Consider the following 19,721-nt stretch of genomic DNA (forward strand, 5'->3'; position numbering starts at 1 on the left):
CAACGAGGGGTGAAGGTTTGTTAAGGGTCATGTGTCAAAGTCAATGAGGTTATTTTCTTACGACATGCCATTTGCAAAAAAAATAAGTTTAGGGGTCATTAATAACTCATGAAAACATGACCTTGTCAAGAACCTAAAACACCATCCTCATTTGCCAACAGCCCAACAGATCGATCTGGATGGGACCACCATATCTTCTTCTTGCAACTTGCTGTAATTAAAAATCTTATCCATAATAATATAATATGATTCCTCGAATAATACTCACTTATTAAATAAATTGATTAAGCAAGAACGACCAAACTTCCCAATAACAAATTTAATGGCAATTTGCGGTTTTGAGATGATGTAAGATTTCTAACTCCAAAGTAGAAAGGATTAATTAATAAAAATGAAACAAACCCAAAAATGACACAATTCCAAAAAAAAAGTGCTGCTTTTTTTAAGGAAATTTGCACAAAAATAAAGTACTTGCTCATCAGAGTCATCATCCTACTAACTTAAATTATTTTCTAAGTGGATAAAGTGACCTTTTGAGTTGTCAAAGGTGACATTCTAGATAATGATGATGTGAAATTACACTTAGGTTTAATGTATACATAATCTAAACAACAGAGATTATTTCCATTTAGGTTCAATATATGGATGTCTTTGTTCACCCCTTCTTAGGGAAGCTGTTGTTTATCAGGCAGCTTCTATCCAGCTGCACCCGGGAAAACTTTTCGATCTCTTCTTCATCAGCTTCTTTAGTTTTGCGGCGTTTCCCCAACTTCCTGCTCCGGCGTATAAATTTGATAATAAACTTGTCCCAGAACCCTTAGGTTCGAGTTCTGACAGGTGTTTTGCTGCTACTTCTGCTAGCTCTATGTTACCATGCTGTCTACAGGCTCCTAATAATGCTCCCCATACGAACAAATCAGGTTGAATAGGCATTGCATTGATTAAATCATAAGCCTCGGATAATTTCCCTGCTCTACCAAGAAGATCTACCATACATGCATAATGCTCAAGTCTTGGCTTAATGTTATAATTCTCTTGCATTGATTCAAATAGGGTTCTTCCGAGCTCTATCATCCCACCATGACTACAGGCTGTTAGCACTGCAGTGAATGTCAAGTGACTGAGCTTCCCTGCATCCTCAATTTGCATCCTCTTGAAAAGTTCTATTGCTTCATTACAATAACCGTGGTTAGCATATCCAAAGATCATCGAGTTCCATGTAGGGGTATTTCTTCTAGTCATGTTACGAAACAAAGTTGATGCCTGAGATATACATCCACATTTAGCATACATGTCTATAAGTGCGCTCTGCACATATATATCCTGCTCTAGTCCAACCCCCAAAGCAAAACCATGAATCTCCTTCCCCCATGACACATTTGCTACATTAGCACAAGAAGATAACAGAGTGCTGACAGTATTTGTATTCGGAAAACATCCTGAATCCGTCATTTTTCGGAATGTGACAAAGGCTTCATCATTTTTAAAATTCTTCACTAACCCTGATATGATAGAAGTCCATGACACCACATCTGGCTCAATCTTGTTATCGCGCATCACTTGGAAAAGCTCATCTACCATTAAACTATTCCCTGCTTGCGAAAATCCTGCAACCATAGCATTCAGAGCAACCATGTCCTTCTCAATCATGTTGTCGAAAACCTTCCTCGCTTTATCAACAAACCCACATTTCGAGTACATGTCTATAAGAGCACTGCCAACAAAAACATCATTATCAAACGAACTCCTTAAACTGAACCCGTGTATCTCCTCTCCGGTCCGCCTTTCTAACAGATGTCCACAAGCTTTAAGAGCACTAGGAAGCACAAAATTGTTAGGCTTTACACCTTCTGCAGCCATCTCACATAAAAAATCCAATGCTTGCCTGTAAAACCCACATTTAGCATACGCCCCAGTAAGGGCTATCCATCGTCGATAATTACTCTTAGGCATTTCATCGAACACTTGGTGTGCTATATCCAATTCCCGACATTCGACATACATTGCAATGAGCTTGGAAGCAATATGACTTAAATTAGCTAAGCCATTGATAATCAAATAAGCATGTAACGCTTTTCCCGACGTTAAAGATCGAGTTAGAGTGTAATTTTCGATGCATTTGATGTAAGAATCTGAAGATGTTTGAAATGAACGGTTTATGAAGTGGGTTCGGTTGTATGATGTCAGAAATATGTTTAATCTGAAAATTGGAAACATTTGACTGAATTAACTGATTTTCACAAACTAAGAGTAATAATCAGATTACATTGTACTATTGTTGGTACGGAGTAGTACTACTCTGTTTTGTCCGTACAAACTGACTTCATGTCTCGATCTAGCAGAACTGCACAAGTGCCAATCTAGCTCTCAATGACATGTTCACCATAAGTACAACTGTACAAGCTCACTTATAACCTGCAGAAATACCAAATCTACTACGAGTAGCTTTTTTTAACTAAACAATAACGGAGTAATATTAACGTTTTTCAAAAAAAAAAAAAAGAAATACTCCGTAATTGGTTTTAAGATTAAAAGTAACATAAAGTTTATAAAAAAAGTTGAGTATTAATACATATGTTAAGTTTTTTGAAAGAAACAATATGTTAAGTTAGTAAACTAATTGTAAATCTATCTTTAAATGAGGAGAAATGATGGGAAAAAAGTAATGATATCACACATAATGAAATGTAAGACATTTACTATGAAATTTGGAAATTTTTTTAATAGTGGATACTTGAATTTATGAGATTTAGAAACATTTTCCATTAACATACAACTATACTCCATATAAGACAATCCTCAACAGTATTGCTAATATGCCATAAAATAGTTTTGGGACAATAATAGTTGGTTCAACAAATTGTGTGCAACAGCACCTTATCGTCTTTCGTCAAGATCTCCCTTAAACGAAATCAAGTTGCTTAACACTTGATCCATTTTCTTATTGGTAATTAAGTCATTTTTAAAAAAAATATAGCAATAAAACAATTTACAGCCTATAGACAAAAGAAATACAACAATGACACCTAAATATGTGGCCAAATTTAACTCCCATGGCCTATGGGCCTCCCTACACCACTCCTCCTCCCCCTTCCATAACCATCCAAACCTTTCTTGCAAAAATTTGAACCAACAAACTTCGCCATTTAGCCAAAAATTCCTGTAAATGAAAATTTTAGTACCAAAAAAAACATTGAATTAAATATGCGTAATGGATTCACACTTCCTTCAACTCAATTAAAATCAACCCCTCAAATCCTAATTCTCTCTCATCACAATCAAAATCATTCCCCAAGAACATATCTTTATCCCTTTACTCTTCACCTTCAAACTAATTTTCTCTCTCCTACTTCTGTTCCTGTACTTAGATGCTGCTATGGAAGCCATGTAATTGATCTTTTGGTGCTGGGTTCACATTCTTCAATACCCAGTTCCAGAAATTTCAGGAAGAAGCAGAGATATAAAGTAAAAGCTAGTGCTAGAGAAACCCCATATCAAGTTTTGGGGGTTTCTTCTTCTGCTACTCCTAATGAAATTAAAAGGGCTTATCGAAAACTTGCTCTTAAATATCACCCAGATGTTAATAAAGAGGTATTTTTTCTTATCCTTAATTTCAATTTATATTTGGGGTTTGTTTGAATTTTGCTTTCTCTGTGCTTGAATTGGATGCTTGTAAATTGATTGGTGAATTGGGATATTTTGATTGTGAATAGAGGAATTTTTGTTAGTTGAAATTTGTATATGTAGATTATGGTGGTGATGGTGTTTGCTGTTATTTTGGTGCATGTTTGGGATTGTGAGCCTAATGGGAATTCATGTGGATGAGATTTGATCACAGGTCTTGGGTATCACCTGTTTTGACTTTCGAATTGATTAGTTAGGTTTTAGCTGATGGTTGAACACCATTGTTTTGTTTGAGAATACTGCATTTTCCTGCTTCATTTTACTGGAATGTTCTAGAGTTGGAATAAAGAATATAAGCATCAGTAAATAGCGTTAGTATTTTTAGTAAGCTTCTGTTTTGTGTATCAGAATTCAGAAAATTTATGGCCATGTGCAAGCTGTTATATTGTGGTGGCTGGTGGCCTATGCTTATGGTTTTGGTGTGGGATGGTGGATTGGCGATGTAGTGTTCATTATTCACCTATCACGTTTATAACATATGAAATATCTATTGACTTGTTGCTAAGGATTTTAGAGAAATGAGATTCTTAGTTACAGTTGCTTCATTCTTAATCATTGCTAATAGGCTATGTTCCTTCGAGTCGTCATTGCAGCTAAGGTGTTAGGCATAATATGAAAACAATTTCCCTCCATCCGCCTACCGGGGATAGTCCCATGGACCCCACGACACCCCGGGAGGTCATATTAGTGGTTGGAATCATCCACTTTGCCTTTTAACTGTTAAATTAGCCATTTTCGTACGCACTTCCCTTAATCTGCTTAAGGCCGTATATGACTATAAGATGCATCTCCTACGAATCTGTGATTTTTCAACTCGAAAACTCCAAAATTAGTCTTTCAATTGGCCCGAAAGCGTGGGTAGCCTTTGGACAATTTTGAAGTGTTTATATCCGGAAAGGAAACAAGTCGGGGTGCTTTCCATAGACTCCAAGAAACCCCGGGATTCCATTTGGGTGGTTCGGATCGTCCACTTTGCCATTCATCCATTTACAACTTATGTTTCCTTTATTAATTCAAGGGCACCACGGGACTTTATATGGCTGACTAATAGTAATATATGGTTTCAAACAATACCATATGACTCATGACATTAATATGCATCCTTCACATCTCTGAAAATTTTCAAATCGATCCCGGAACCTCTAAAATTGATCCAAAAAGTGGATTATAACCTTCACTTTTGGACAATTTTGGACTTTTCTGGACTGGAAAGAAAAATTTCGGAATTCTTCCCATGGAGCCTAAAACAGGGAAAACCATTTGTATGGTTGAAACTATCTACTTTACCTTTAAACAATCTATTTAGCCATTTTCGTACATTCCTCCCTTAATTTACCCAATGCCACCATTTGCCTTTATGTGACCAACTAGTGATTACATATGGTTTTAAACAACATTATATAACCCCAATATGCACCCCTTAAATTCCCAATATTTCAAGACCAAGTCTCAAAACCTCAAAAATTGGTCCAAAAGCGTGGAACTTCACTTTAAACAACTTTGGACTTTTTCGGACTCTCTAAGAAAATTGGTCGAGGTTCTTCATATGGACCCCAGGACACCCCAGAAGGCCATTTGGGTGGCCAGAACCATTTACTTTGCCCTTAAACTAAGGGTGGGCACGGGCCGTGCCGGCACGGGCCCGGCACGACTCCGGCATGGCCCGGCACGGGCACGGCCACCGGCACGACACGGCACGGTGGCACGCCTGTGGGCCGTGGGCCGTGCCGTGAACAAAAGTGCCGGCGCCGGCACGGGCACGGCCCGTGGCACGGCGGGCGGCACGGTGCCCGGCACGACGGCCGGCACGGTGGCACGACCCGCCGGCACGGCCCGGCACGGCCCGGCACGAAGCCAGGCACGGCCCGGCACGGCCCGTGCCACTAGCCGTTGGAAATATGGCCGTTTATGGCCGTTTTCCAACAGCTATAAACGGCCATATTTTTCTCCAATTTCCCACCCAATTTCCCACCCAAATCCCCTATAAATACCTCATATTTTCCTCCAAAATTTTCACAATTCATCAACTCATCTCTTCTCTCTTATTCTCTAATTTTCTTACTCCCAAATTCTCAATTCTCAAATTCCTACAAATCATACAATCTTCCTCTCTTTTGTGAAAAAGAAAAAAAAAATTCCTACTCTCTTATAAATTTTACATTTTTAATATTATTAGTCTACTACCAAAAAAAAAAAAAAATTGTTATATTTACATTCGGGAAATTAAAATTTCGGGAAATTATAAATTCGAGAAATTATAAATTTGGGAAAGCATTGAAGCGTCATTGTAAGATCTAACTCAACTTTTTTTAATTTGTTATTGTTATTGTTATTATTATTGTTATTATTATTATTATTATTATTATTATTATTATTATTATTATTAATTTATTATTATTATTATTATTATTATTATTATTATTATTATTATTATTATTATTATTATTATTATTATTATTATTATTGTATACTTGGAACTACTTAATTATATAAAAACTACTTTCTATTTTAATTGTGGGTTATTTGGATTGTTGAAATCTGTCTAAGGCGGGATTTGGGCTCTGGACAACGTCGCTCCTAACCTCTCCTACCTGGGATCTCATTGATTTAGATAATCTACTATTATTATAATTATTTTTGAAAATTTATTTTATATAAAAACTACTTATTAATTCTCATTGATCTCATTGTTGTTAATTGTTACTTTGTTATTGTTAGTTGTGTTATTATCATTAATTAATCATGGCATCAAACCCGAACGTTTCCTCCTCCTCTAGAAAAGCCAAGTCAACACGTAGGGAACCACCAAACCCAAACACTTCAATGTCTATGCCCCCCCCTAACATGCCCTTTCCCTCTTCTAACATGCCCTTTCCAAACACTTCCACCCCTTTCTTTCATCCCCAAAACATGGGAGGGCAAGAACAAATGGATGATATGGCTCCTTGGACCCAATTTCAACAAACCCAATATCAACAATATGAATTTCCTTTTCCTCCTCCTCCTCCTCCACCTTCCCAAGGTAGCCAAACACAAGCTTCCGGGTCGAGTGAACCATCCACTCACATGCCCAACACCCAAAATCCTAACATATTAGAGTGGTGTACCGAAGAGGATTTTGCTCAAACCAAAAGACAGAGTGAAGTTTGGGCACATTATCAATTAAGTAAAGATGGAAAAAAATGCAAGTGTCGGACTTGTGGTAAAATTTTCTCGGCCGATACCAAGGGAGGGACGGGACACCTTAGTAGACATACAAAAAAATGTGGTGGACCATCTAGTGATCCAACCCAACCTAAAATTTCTCAATTCCATCCACAAGGTTTCATTTACAATTACGAGAGAGATATGGATGAACTTGGGAGAATGATTGTACATGCAGAACAACCTTTTCTTTTCGCCGAAAATGATGCCTTCAACAACTATATTAACCGAGCACTACAACCAAAACACAAAAAAATCTCCCGAAAAACCGTCCGATCTGCTGCCATGAAGACTTATCTAGAGTACAAATTAAGATTAGTAAATGAATTAGCTAATCTTCCTAGTAGAGTTTCTTTAACCGCCGATGCATGGGATGGTGGGTACGGACTTCACTATTTATGTGTTACTTGTCATTGGTTAGATAATGAGTGGATGTTACAAAAACGCATCATTCATTTCAAAATGCTTGAATACCCTCATACCGGTCTTAACATTGCACATCATTTAATGGAAGCCATTGATGCATATAGTCTTAGGGATAAAATCATGTCTATGACTTTCGATAATGCAACTTCTATGACATATAGTGCGAATTTGGTCAAATCCCAATTGCACGATGTTATATTAAATGGAGATGCACTTCATGTTAGATGCATTTGTCATGTTCTTAACTTGTGTGTGAAGGATGGAACACAAGCAATTGGTCCATTTTATCACAAAATACGGAGTGCTATTTGCACTATTAATAGCTCTAACATGAGATGGCAAGAATGGAAAGGTTTTTGCAGGCAACAACGGATTAAAACCATAAAAATAGCACCGGATTGTCCAACTAGGTGGAACTCCACCTATGAAATGTTGAGTCGGGCAATCGAGTACAAGGTTCATTTAACACTTTTTTATAATATGAAATATCCACAAAATGCTTTACTTGAAGATGATTGGGCTAATTGTGAAAAATATATGCAGTTTTTACAATTACTATATGGTATGACACATTGTTTTTCTTCTGTATATAATCCTTGTGCTCATTCTTTTCTTAGCAATGCATGTTTACTTGCACAACTTTTTGCGGAACACCGATCACAACATGTTTATCGTGGATATCTTCCATCCATGGAGGATAAATGGCGTAAATATTACACCGATATTCCTATGATTTATATTTTTGCTTCCATTTTAGATCCTAGACAAAAATATGATGACACCTTTTTATTAATTGATATTTATTATAGTAACATGAATTTTGAAGATGATGTTGAAACTTTTAAGAATAAGGTGACAGATGAGTTTTTTAATTTATATAATGTTTATGAAAGTAAATATGGAACCGTGTCTCGATTTGCCCCTTCTCAAACATCCAAAAATGTAAGTAAACGGACCAAAGGTTTATTTGCACAAGCTGCTAACTTGATGTCTAAGTATTCAGGTACAGAATCATCATCATCTAGGAGAACTCAAAGCGATGTTTCGGAGTTGCAAATGTACTTAAGTTACGACTTCATGAAAGGCATGGACGATGAAGAGAAGTTTGGCCTCGACATCCTCGATTGGTGGAAATCACAAGCCGTGAAACATCCAATTTTGTCGTCAATGGCTCGTGATATTTTTGCTATCCAAGTCTCCTCCGTTGCTTCCGAAAGAGCTTTTAGTGCGTCGGGAAGAGTTCTAGACGATAGAAGAACAAGACTAAAACCCGAAACACTTGAAATGTGTGTTTGTTTCAAGGATTGGTTGGATGCCGAAACTCGTTCTCAAGATCGTACTTATGCACAAAACGACGACGATGAAGGAACGTCGACTTCTTTTAGTTCTCAATCCACTCAATTGGCGGATGAACTTGAACCTCTAGGAGACGAAGACGAAGATGAAGACGAAGGCGAAGACGAAGACGACCAATAATAATTACATGATTACATATTTACATTATACACTATTGTATTCTTTTTGTATTATCGAACTTCGTATTCCGTATAATAAATGAAGTTATTCAATATTCATACACTATTGTACGATTTTTAATTATCATTACTTATTTTGTAATTTTGTATTATTGAATTATCGTATATTCGTACCGGCTAGTCGGCTACCGTCATATAATAAAATAAGTTATTCTTCAATTTTTTGTGTTTTCGGATTATCGCACTAGTATTTTTTTTTTATTATATGCATTTTTGTTTTTAATTCGTTTTTTTTAACATTTATTATTATTTTTTTTTTAAAAAAAAAAAAAAATAAAAAAAAAATAAAAACGGCACGGTTTGGCCCGCGGCCCGGCCCGGCACGGCCCGCTAGGCACGTGGGCCGTGCCGTGCCGTGGGCTGGGGTGTGCCAATTCCAGGCACGGCACGGCCCGGCACGCCGCGGAGCCGGCACGGCACGGGCACCACCCCGGCACGGCCAGGCACGGCCCGCGGCGGCACGGGCACGGCCCGTGCCCATGTTTACCTTAAACCATCAATTTAGCCATTTTCATGCAAGTCTCCCTTGATTAAACAAAGGTCACCACATGCCTTTTTGTAACTGATTAATGGTCATATATGGTTCCAAACAACATTGGATGACCCTGGGATGCATCCCCCACAATTCCAATATTTTCCGACACCGGGTCTCAAAACCTTCAAAAAATTAGTCCCAAAAGCGTGGATTATAGCCTTCTGAACTTTTTTTTTTTTAACTTTTTTGGATCGCATAGGAAAGAGGTTGGGGTGTTTCCCATGGACCCCACGACACCTCGGGAGGCCATTTGAGTGGTTGAAACCGTCCACTTTGCCTTAAAACCGTCAATTTTGTCATTTTTCTTACACGTACCTTTATTAATTCAAGGCTACCACAGGCCTATATGCGACTGACTTATGTCCGTATATGGAATTTCAAGGGCCTTCTAGGGCGCACCGGACACCACAAAATGTGCCGTGTTCTTCCAGCCGCTGGACTCTTCTGGCCATGGGCATGAGTTCCTATTGCTTTGTATGTACTAAATCTATGTAGCTGATTGATTCAACCCCACTGATATGGGCTGAGGCTTTGTTAGGTAGGATAAATGAGTTACAATGTAGGATTAGATAAGGTGTTGCAGAGGCATGTGTGTTTGCTGCAGTTGCTCATACTTATATAGGTAATTTCATAGTCTATTGTAAGACAACGTTTGGTATGCGTTCTAGTAACAATGCGTGTGGCTTCCCTTCAAGCATGGAATCTTAGTCATGGATGTTTAATATTCTCAACCTTCTACAGTAGTTCTAAGTTCATTCCTCTATTTACAGGCAAATGCTCAAGAGAAATTTTTGAGAATAAAGCATGCATATAATACATTGATCAACTCTGATTCTCGAGATAGATATGATGCTGGCAATCGCAGATCTGACTTTTCGTATTCATCTTCTGGAAGAAGTCAGAGCACCCAAGAAGAGGAAGAATTCTATGGATTTGGTAATTTTCAATTCATCATAGTAGTCTATAATTACTGATTTATTATAGTTATCATTTTAGGTGATTATGCATACTCAGGTGATTGTTTCTATTGATTACTCACCAGGCTGAATTGGAAATAAATAATAGGCACTTGTTTTTATGATTGTAGCTATAAAAATTATACCTTATGGACCTACAAAATTCCATTTAGAGATTATTTTCTTGTTGTTTTAACTTTATACAAGTACCTTCAGTCCTTCCTAGCTTTGTAATTACGTTGAATAGGTTTTCATCTAGTGTGTGATGTAAATACTGGGAACTCTTACTAAATCTAGTTGACTAAAGTATGTATAATATCTTAGCAAATTCTTGAACATATGACTAGCTGGCTAGCTGCAACAAGCTTGCGGAGAGAAACATTTGCGATTCAGCACATTTATCATTCTTTGAAAGATCATGGTAGTGATGCCCTGTTGTCCATCTATGATATATATGGTTCTTTGCCCCAATATTGTAAGGGACTACCACCACACCTTTAATGATCTGTCCTGAGTGGTCTAGTGCTGCCATAGGAATGTATTCTTATGCTGAACCCATTGCTGTTGCAGGTGAATTTTTGACGTATGTCCAAATTACAGTAGGTAGATTATTTATCTTCTTTGACATATGCAAGGCTACAGTGATAACTATGTACCATCTCTTCAATACTAGCAACCTAGCTAGCAGAAATTGCTTCTCTTTTACTTCCTTTTTCTCCTGGCACATGGATTTGTTCAATAAAAGCATAATTTTGCTTCCATATTGCTGCTTAAGTCTAGTTTTGGGTGCTGCAGGTGATTTCTTTAGAGATTTACAGGAAGAATTTCAAAACTGGGAAGCAAATGCCTCATCACAAGGGAAGCCGAAGAGCTTATGGGAAGAGTTATCGGTGAGCCAATATTTACGCACTTTTCTCTAACTTCAGATTTTGTAAGTTGCAGTTACCAGCTAATTGAGCTAAATGATCTACTATTATCTCTACAGGAAATAGGTGAAGAGTTTGTTGAATTTTTAGAGAAGGAACTTAATATAACCAATGAAGATATTGGTGGTGAGGCACCTAGAGAAGATTCTTTTAAAAGTTCTGGTGCTCAAAGAGCAAATAATGTTGATAATGGAACAGGAGGAAAAAACAAAAACAGCATTGAAGAGAGTATTGACGACATTGAAGCTGCTCTTGCTCAATTAAAGAAGGAATTAGGCCTATAGCAGCAAAATTACTTGTTCTTTTGCTTAAATTTTGGTGTATATTATAGATTTATAACACAAAACTATATTATGATAGTTTCAGCTGGATATATTCATTTTCATAGTGAGTTAGTAACGTCTTTTAATGAGTGGGTGGATCCCTGAATACCATTTTGGTCATGCTTTTAATCGTTTACGAAGATTATGTTCTACATAGGAGAACCTATGCTGCAAATGAAGATGCTTCTTTTCAAATGAATATAACTTGAATTTGAACAAGAAATCAACATACTAAATGTTCATCAGGACAATGTCTTGTTCATTTCATATATGCCATAATAATAGAAGTTATCCTTTTGACATCAAATGCAGAAAAAATGCCCTTTCAATTGAAATATTGAATACTGAACAGTAAAAAAAAACATCAGTTCTTATTTCTGAATTACTACCCACAAGAAATCAACAAACAATTTTTCCTAGAAATCCGCCATTTACCTTCAAAAAACTAATTTGGCCTCTCCATTCTACACAACTCTATCAAAAGCTAAATAACCTCAGTTTATTAAGGCACAATTGGAAACAAAAACTATACTGAGCTCAAAATCTTTCCCCGAACCGGAAGAATATTGCTCCAGTACCAGAATTGTGATCAACAGCATACTCAGCTCGCACAAGACCTAGCTTGACACCAGCTCCATAAGATGAGCCCTGACCCATTCTTCTATAAACTTCTGTAGGATTGCCCTTGACGTCTTTGGAAGTTCCAAGATCATTTCCGTGTTCTGCAAAGATATACGCATGTGTGTTTTTGATAGGTATCCGCAATTCAGCAGCAAGCTGTGGAAAAAGAAAATGTTAGCCAACACTTGTATTTCAAGTTTTTGCATCTCTATCTTAGCACAATAAAACACAACTATCAGTTCTCATACGATAGAAGGCCATACATTATATCAAGCGGATATGCATCTTTCTCATAAATTTCAATAAAGATTCATCTATGTTAATCATGTCATCAATATTTGCCTATTGATTCCGTGATGATTGCTGCCAAAAACAAAACTGTGAAGAACTGAAGATGGTGATTAGAAACTTACCTCAAGAATGCTTCTAGCTGCACCAAGTTCTCCCATGTTGTAACCCCTCACAGAATAGGGTCCTCCAAGGGTAAAAGCATCATAGCTAGGAAGGTCTCCCACACAGCCACCATAGTGACCATGAAGGACAAGTACAGGCGGTGGTGGTTTCCCAGCACCTTCTTCTACGTTCTTCAACTGAAGAAACCTAGTTAATGTTAGTTGATGGCGGTTGAAGAGTGGGTTTTTACTGCCTATGCCCAAGCCTTGGTCCACCTGCAATCAAAAGACAATCAAATCGAGTTTAAGTTTTTCTTTGCATATGAAGATTCATACAAGTCCGAAAAATGCACCAATGAAAGTTAAAACAGCATAAGCAATCACGCTGGTTAAAAGATGCCAGGCCAATTTGACATATTGCCATGAAATCTTGTCACATCTCACAGCACACCGCCATACTAGAGCATTGACCTCCCACCCTCTTCCTCCCTTCAAACATTGACTGGTTTAAACAACACTTTGTCTAAGAAGCTCTTAAGGAGATTCAAACATATGCAACTTTACCCCCAGTAGGTTGCTCCCTATGCAAAGTTTGGCAATTGCTAAAAAGAATTATTTCCGTCAGGAATTCGTTTTTAATTACCATGTAAGTTTATCACTTTTTTGCTTTCTGACCCATTAAGTGGGGGAAAAAAAAAGAAGAAATTATTGCTTTGACTGTAATTCTTTTTATCAACATATAGATATAAATGTTAATGCATAGCATATAAGATGTTAGATTTATCTCAATTTATATTCAGCATATCAGCTTTGCATTTATAAAAGATAATTAGAGATATTAATGGTAGAGTGTGCCAATCAAACTGTTGCATTTAGCCTAGAATGGAGGTAGTATGATAAATTGATACTACATAAAGAATTTATCTTACTACCTTATAGGCCTAAAGGGAGAACGGGGTACACAGAAAGTACTAATTAATTTGTAAAGCTATACCATCAATAACATAAGAGGATTGTACCTCCTTTTCCATTTCGCCTAATGTTTGTTCAAGCCCCTTTTTGGATGTCTCCAAAAAGTTTTATATTACCACAATTAGTAACTACTGAGTAGTGAGTACCATTTGACATCCTCAACTCAAACCAACATATTATTGATTGAGAAATTCCAACATATATCTGGTAAATACAGCTAACAAACTACCATATTCATTAAAACATTACTACAGGGTCAAACCTCAGAAAACTCAAACTTCAAACTAGAGTATTCATTAGTCATTACTGCACTAGGCAAGTTGACATGGGGCATCAAACAGAGAGCATATGCTCAACCTCAAGGGTTCATTCGCAACCATACATAATTTTCAATTTGCACCCCCCCCCCTCCCCTCCCCTCCCCCAAACAAAACAAATCCCCCACCCCTTCATGGCACCCAGCACATTAGCAGTTTCCATAAAATCATGTTGCTAAACTGTTGTCGCATTGGAATTTCGTTTTCCAGTACAAGAGGCAATGTTTCCATTCATTTTAGGGAGAGAATATGAGATTACAAGAGTGGCAATCATTGCAACTATACATACTAGATTTTTTTAATTTAGAAAAACCTGTAAACTCATAAGTCATAACGATAAGATGTGACTTAAGCTACTTAAATTGGAATGTCGCATAGATAATAGGTGAAACCCACAATGTGCAAAAGAGGAAATTATGCTATACCACTTCCGAACAAGGAAAATTCCTGTCTGTTTCTAAGGTGTTCATAGCAATAGTGTTTCATTTGTCAGTCAATCTTTATGACTATAGATACTTAAAGGAATCGTAAATTGGGGTACTATGTCTAATGCATTCCTGTAACAGCTATATTAATAATAGTGCATTGACAAAGTACACTGGGAGAAACTGATCAAAAAGGAAGGATAAAAAAGATACCTGAAACACATTTCTATCACCAACTATTGCTCCATTTACAAACTTTGTGTTATCTCGTGTAATATTTGCTTGTAAGAATGCCACTCGGTCAATACCAGTATCACTTAAAGTTGTTGGGGGTCCATCAGCACTAATTCCACCATTGGGCAACACCCTTTGACCTGCAATGGCAATATGGCTGCTTTCATCTCGTGTTGTTATCTCTTCAACCACAAGCCCATAAGTAAGCTTGCTCTGCCGGGTAAGATTCTGCAAAAGTGACAATAAGTATAAGTCATAACTAATATGAGTGAAAGAAAAAACATAGAACTAGGCAAGCAAAGTCAACTCCAGAATCAAGTACCAACCTCGGTAATATTAGCTTTCACACCAGACCTATCAACCCAGATAGGAGGAACTTCATCCAGTCCTGGGCCTCCAGTAAACACAGGACTCAGCTTTCTACTATTGAAGCAGCTTGTTCGGAAAGTGCGGTTTTTAGGACTATATACACCATCGATATATGGATGCACATATTCGAACTTGAAAGCAAGATCATCCTGAAAATGAGCTTAGTTAGAACCAGAAGAATAACATCCCCAGGAGGTGAAACACAAAAGAGTGGACTGAACATCTTCATTCCTGAGAATAATACTGATCTCTTGAAATAGGATTAGCTATAAATACAGATAATCACTGAACACAGACTAACTAATCTGAGAATTAACTAACTGACCAAGGGGATATGAAGGCTAAGGACCATGAAGGGAAACATATTAATGGAACAGTCATGCTTAGAGGGACAAGAGATGAGCCGCCTTTCAGGGTGCAACTAGTATCACTTGGTGCATTAATTTTTAGGAAGTATAATAAAGAAAACGAATTTTTTTGAGGACCTGTATTTATAAGTATTATTACCTGCGGGTTGAAGAAGTTACTGGTGGTCACTGAGCCAAGGAATGATCTATTGAGACCTTTGATGTTTCGGTGTTCAAAGGAGACAGTGCCGCCTGGTTGGATAGAAGCCTGGGAGGTTACAGGAAGGGAAAAATTCAAAAAATCAGAACTTTATACAAAATTGATAAGTTTTGGTAGGAAAAGATAATGAAACCTACCAGTGTTGGATGCCCTTGACGTCCAGGAACAATACTCCACTCAGTACTCACTTCAGCAGACTTCTGATCAAGTTCTTTAAGCTTAATCTCAACAATTATTCCTCCTTCAGATTTTTCGTCAGGACGTGGATTCACTTCAATGTTAGAAAATAAACCAAGAGAGTTTATGTTTCTCAAAGCTTGCTTTCCTGCTTCTATGTTAAAGACATGACCTACTCTAAGCTGCAAGATTGGACACCACAACAAACTAATTAATGCTTTAGTATAACACAGAAATACTTTAGATTACAGCATAATCAGCAACTAAAGCCATTTTATCCTGTCATTTCTGATTATATTAGCAGATAACTTAAAAGTAAAAACTAAGCAGCAGGCACCACAATTATCATTAAGTATAGCCATGCATCAAATAGAAAATCTATAACTTCCACAAACTATGTGTGCTTAACCTCATATTGATCCTAAATTTTCCGGTACACTTCTATATGTGAAAGTTAATGGTCTAAAAATCCTGCAAATACTGCAGAATATGAATATTTTTGTTTCCTTTGTTTTTCAACAGCCATGTATAGTTCTAATAATATTGACATTTTATGAAGTGAATTCTAAGTCTTAACCACGCAAAATAATAGAATAGTTGCCAGTCTCAAATTACATCAAATTGACTTTATAAATGTTTCCAATGCTCATCCAAACTCACATTTTGACATGTAGCACAGCAGTACATGTATTACTGATTACTCGACATCTTCATCACCTTTCATGTTCAGGTGATTTGGTGAGTAAAGGGTATTACACGTATCAAATTTCTTAGGTATCGTTTTAGACCACTGATATGACAGCTTGAGGTACAGCTACAAGATGCTTGGATATATAAAGAAATCTCAAATATAAAATGTTCAAAACAATTAAATAACTATGGATTTGCAGCAAAAGATTAAAATGCTATTACCTGCTTAGGCAATTCCCTCCAAACAACGGGAAATTGAGTATTCCCTTCGACTACATTTCCAAGTTTATCCTGGAACTGAATCAACAACTGGGTAATATCCCCTTCAACCACCTCACAAACAACTTCCTTTGTATTCAAATTCCCAAAATTCACCACTTGAGCACAAGCATACCCCTCATCATGGTACCATTTCTGAACCGTATCTCTAATCTTCTGCAGTGACCTTGCAGTCACCTTCCCCTGATCACTCAACATCTTCATCACATCCCGGTAAATTGGGGTGGGCAACAAGCATGGTCGAGCCCGGTCAATCCTCCTCCTATAATCCTTCTCCTGGCTTATAAAGAAATCAAGCTTCTCCTTATCCGTCATATCAGGATCCATCTCCACCGGCTTTGTTTGCGGCATCAACCCCACATTAATGCACCTAAATAGCAATAATCACACACATTAAAATCAAACCAATTCCCATATCAATTTCTCCACTAACTAATTACTACTCCCCAAATAAACCAAAATTGAATCAAAACTTCCAATTAAAACAATCATATAGTAGTACATTCCAATTATACTGAACAAAAACATCACAAAAATCAAATCTTAACAGAATTAAGCAAAGAAAAAACCAAAATAAAACCTGAATTTCTCAGCAGATTGCCAGGTACTTTCAAGAAAAGATATAGTAACCTTAATAGAACCATCAGGGTTAGTTTTCCCCTCCAAATCAACCCTCTCAAACATTCCACAAGTAGCTAGGGTTTCAAGCTCTTTCTGAAGCTGGGCCTTAGTATAAACACCATTAGGTCTAAGAGAAACCATCTCAAAGAAAGAATCCTCAGTACCAACAGTAGACCGACGTCGTTGATCGAAGAAGAGAATGTCAGAAACCTTGTATTTCTTAAACCCACTAAGCTTATTAAGCTGAACAACAATGTTAGCAGGAAGACCATGAGGATCCCAACCCTCGGTCTCCTCGTCTTTGGCGAAAGCAGGGGGAGAGAAGAATCTTGACCACCAAGACCCATCTCCGCCTCCACCTCCCCCGCCTCCGCCATTGAAAAAATTGCTACCTCCGCCACTGCCGCCGCCGAGAGTGAAGAGAAGGATGCCGGTGGGAATGGAGATGATGAGGGTTTTGGAGATATTGGGGTGGGAGAGGAGGGATTGAAGGGGGGTAGAATTGGAAGAAGAAGAAGGGTTGTTGTTGGTGGTGTTGTTGGAGGTGGGGTTGTTGTGGGAGGAGAGAGAAGATTTGATGGGGTTGGATTTGGGGAAGGAAGAAGGGAGGTGGGTTTTGGGGCGGCGAGAGGAGGCGGAGTTTGCGGCGGAGGAAGGGTGGGGGGAGATGCGGATGGCGCCGGGGAGAGTGATGGACGCCATTGCGGAATGGGGATAAGGAGAGGCGAGAGGAGGAAGAAGGAGAAATGAGAGAGAAGAAATGAGGATTTTGTTTTATAAGAAAAGGGTTTAAGGGAAGAGGAAAGTTGTGTTGGGTTCTGTGTTGCAGCCTGCAGGTGGATTTGTGGATTCACTTTGAGTACTCCCTTCGCTCTTTAAAGATATTAAAGATATACTCGTTTGTTTTTGTTTTTTAAAGATTGTTTAGTTTATGAGTCATTATTAGGAGTAAAATTGTGCTATTGTGTATTTTGAGTAAATTTCTCTACACTTGTTAATGACTAGTCGTTGGAGCACGCGCGTTGCGCGTGCCCCTCCGACGGTAAGCTAAGCAAAGCTCGTTGAATTGTTGTTGGGGCTATATACGAGTTTATGTGTAGGCTCTAAATTAAGAGCATCTTATAATATATAGTTTAATTAGGAGCTATATATTTAGTCTTTTAATTTGTTTTTTTTTTCGAGGTAAATATCGGTGTCAATGAAATGTGGTCTTTTTTTTGACAAAGTAACGACTTAAAATATAAAATTTACAAACTGCGCTACAGAATTGTACACCCTAGATTTCTTGTCGAAGTGCAATCAGGCAAATGATATACAATAACACCATACAATGATAATTGATACATATCGTATATATAAGAAAATTTATAAAATGGTGTGTTCAATATTTGGACTATTTTAAAGTTTAAGTGGCATCTGTATTTGGAAAGTCATTGGGTGTTTATTTTTCCAAGAGTTTGTCATAATTGCTTTATGCGTTTCTAAGTGGTCATTGTGTTCTTGAGTAGTGTATTGTTCTGTTTTTATTCTTGTAGCTTTGTTGTGCCTTGCATTTTCTGTTTTCTATTTTTTATATATTCAAAGCTAAATTTTGTGTGAGGTTGAGTTCTTAAATTTCCGCTTGAAACAATGGCGAGTACCGATAGCACAGCTACCTCTGGGAAATCATTTACACCATCAACCTGGCGGTCAAATAAAACGAAATCACTGGCAGAAAATATCGCTAGCTTTCGGCTCTACGCTAAAAATGTTACAGACCAGATGAACAAACATCTGGAATTATTACAAAAAGAGTCATTGAAGGTTGAGACGATAAAAGAAAAGGGTAATAAAAGGAAAAGAGAAGCTGAGGTTGATGGTTGTGGAGAATGGCCAGTTATTGTCATTGAATCAGACAGTGATAGAGGGGAAAATCAAACTAATAAAAAAGGAGGCGAAGTAGAAAAGGAAATAGAGAATAGCGAAAAAAAGGAAGAGTCTGAGGAAGACGAAGAGACTGGTGAAGATAGGGAAAGCGGTACGAATTCTGATTCTGAAACTGAAACCGAAGAAGAACGTGTTGTTAAGGCAAATGGGTCATTTGATTCGATATGTGAGGACAATAATGATGTTGCTGCTGCTGCTGATGATGATGATGATGATGACAGCGGATTGGACTCTGGCACAGGCAATTATCATGAAGCTGATCAAGAAACAAGTGAAGATTCGTCAATGTTTGCTATGAAAATATATGACTAAGTGTATTATGTTTGTAATTAAAGAGGGTTTTTGGGTTTTTGCTGTAGGAATGCTAGTGTGAATCACGGGTTTGCTTGATCTTTAAACATTCAGTTTAAGTGGATCTGTAGAAGTATTGGAATTAAGGTTAGGGCTTAGTAATTGGTTTTTTTTTGGAATATCTATTGTAATTAGTAAAAGAAGTTAAGGTGTAAGTACTATGAAATCTAATTTTATTTTATGAAAAATGA

General features: G+C 37.5%; 2 protein-coding genes and 1 pseudogene across 3 annotated transcripts; 1 reads left to right on the plus strand and 2 right to left on the minus strand.

Moving 5' to 3' along the window:
• Positions 1–442: 442 nt before the first annotated feature.
• LOC145571618 (pentatricopeptide repeat-containing protein At5g59600 pseudogene) lies at positions 443–2,352 on the minus strand (annotated as a pseudogene).
• A 718-nt stretch (positions 2,353–3,070) lies between these two features.
• LOC145570034 (uncharacterized) lies at positions 3,071–11,639 on the plus strand. Of its 2 annotated transcripts, XM_081629014.1 has the most exons (5): positions 3,071–3,591; positions 10,155–10,320; positions 10,911–10,943; positions 11,136–11,230; positions 11,326–11,639. In XM_081629014.1, exons 1-5 carry the CDS (start codon positions 3,205–3,207, stop codon positions 11,548–11,550), a joined length of 906 nt encoding a protein of 301 aa, XP_081485140.1. In that variant the 5' UTR covers positions 3,071–3,204; the 3' UTR covers positions 11,551–11,639. The 2 variants fall into 2 exon arrangements, with proteins under 2 accessions (XP_081485140.1, XP_081485141.1); XM_081629015.1 differs by lacking the exon at positions 10,911–10,943 and having other exon boundaries at positions 3,075–3,591.
• Positions 11,640–11,831: 192 nt separating this feature from the next.
• LOC145570035 (protein TOC75-3, chloroplastic-like) lies at positions 11,832–17,996 on the minus strand. Its single transcript, XM_081629016.1, has 8 exons — positions 17,213–17,996; positions 16,576–17,002; positions 15,624–15,845; positions 15,427–15,534; positions 14,877–15,068; positions 14,530–14,778; positions 12,624–12,878; positions 11,832–12,366 (listed from the first exon to the last, which is right to left on the minus strand). Exons 1-8 carry the CDS (start codon positions 17,953–17,955, stop codon positions 12,127–12,129), a joined length of 2,436 nt encoding a protein of 811 aa, XP_081485142.1. The 5' UTR covers positions 17,956–17,996; the 3' UTR covers positions 11,832–12,126.
• Between the last annotated feature and the right edge of the window lie 1,725 nt (positions 17,997–19,721).

This window comes from Chenopodium album, chromosome 12 (genome assembly GCF_948465745.1).
Source record: "Chenopodium album chromosome 12, dcCheAlbu1.1, whole genome shotgun sequence".
Classification (NCBI taxonomy): Eukaryota; Viridiplantae; Streptophyta; class Magnoliopsida; order Caryophyllales; family Amaranthaceae; genus Chenopodium; species Chenopodium album.

Coding starts and splice junctions, on each gene's coding strand:
- LOC145570035 (XM_081629016.1), bottom strand. CDS start 17,955: ATGGCGTCCATCACTCTCCCCGGCGCCATCCGCATCTCCCCCCACCCT. Junction 12,879..14,529: donor GTGATAGAAATGTGTTTCAG/GTATCTTTTTTA, acceptor TTTTGATTGCAG/GTGGACCAAGGCTTGGGCAT. Junction 12,367..12,623: donor CAGCTAGAAGCATTCTTGAG/GTAAGTTTCTAA, acceptor CTTTTTCCACAG/CTTGCTGCTGAATTGCGGAT.
- LOC145570034 (XM_081629014.1), top strand. CDS start 3,205: ATGCGTAATGGATTCACACTTCCTTCAACTCAATTAAAATCAACCCCT. Junction 3,592..10,154: donor ACCCAGATGTTAATAAAGAG/GTATTTTTTCTT, acceptor CTCTATTTACAG/GCAAATGCTCAAGAGAAATT. Junction 11,231..11,325: donor GCTTATGGGAAGAGTTATCG/GTGAGCCAATAT, acceptor TTATCTCTACAG/GAAATAGGTGAAGAGTTTGT.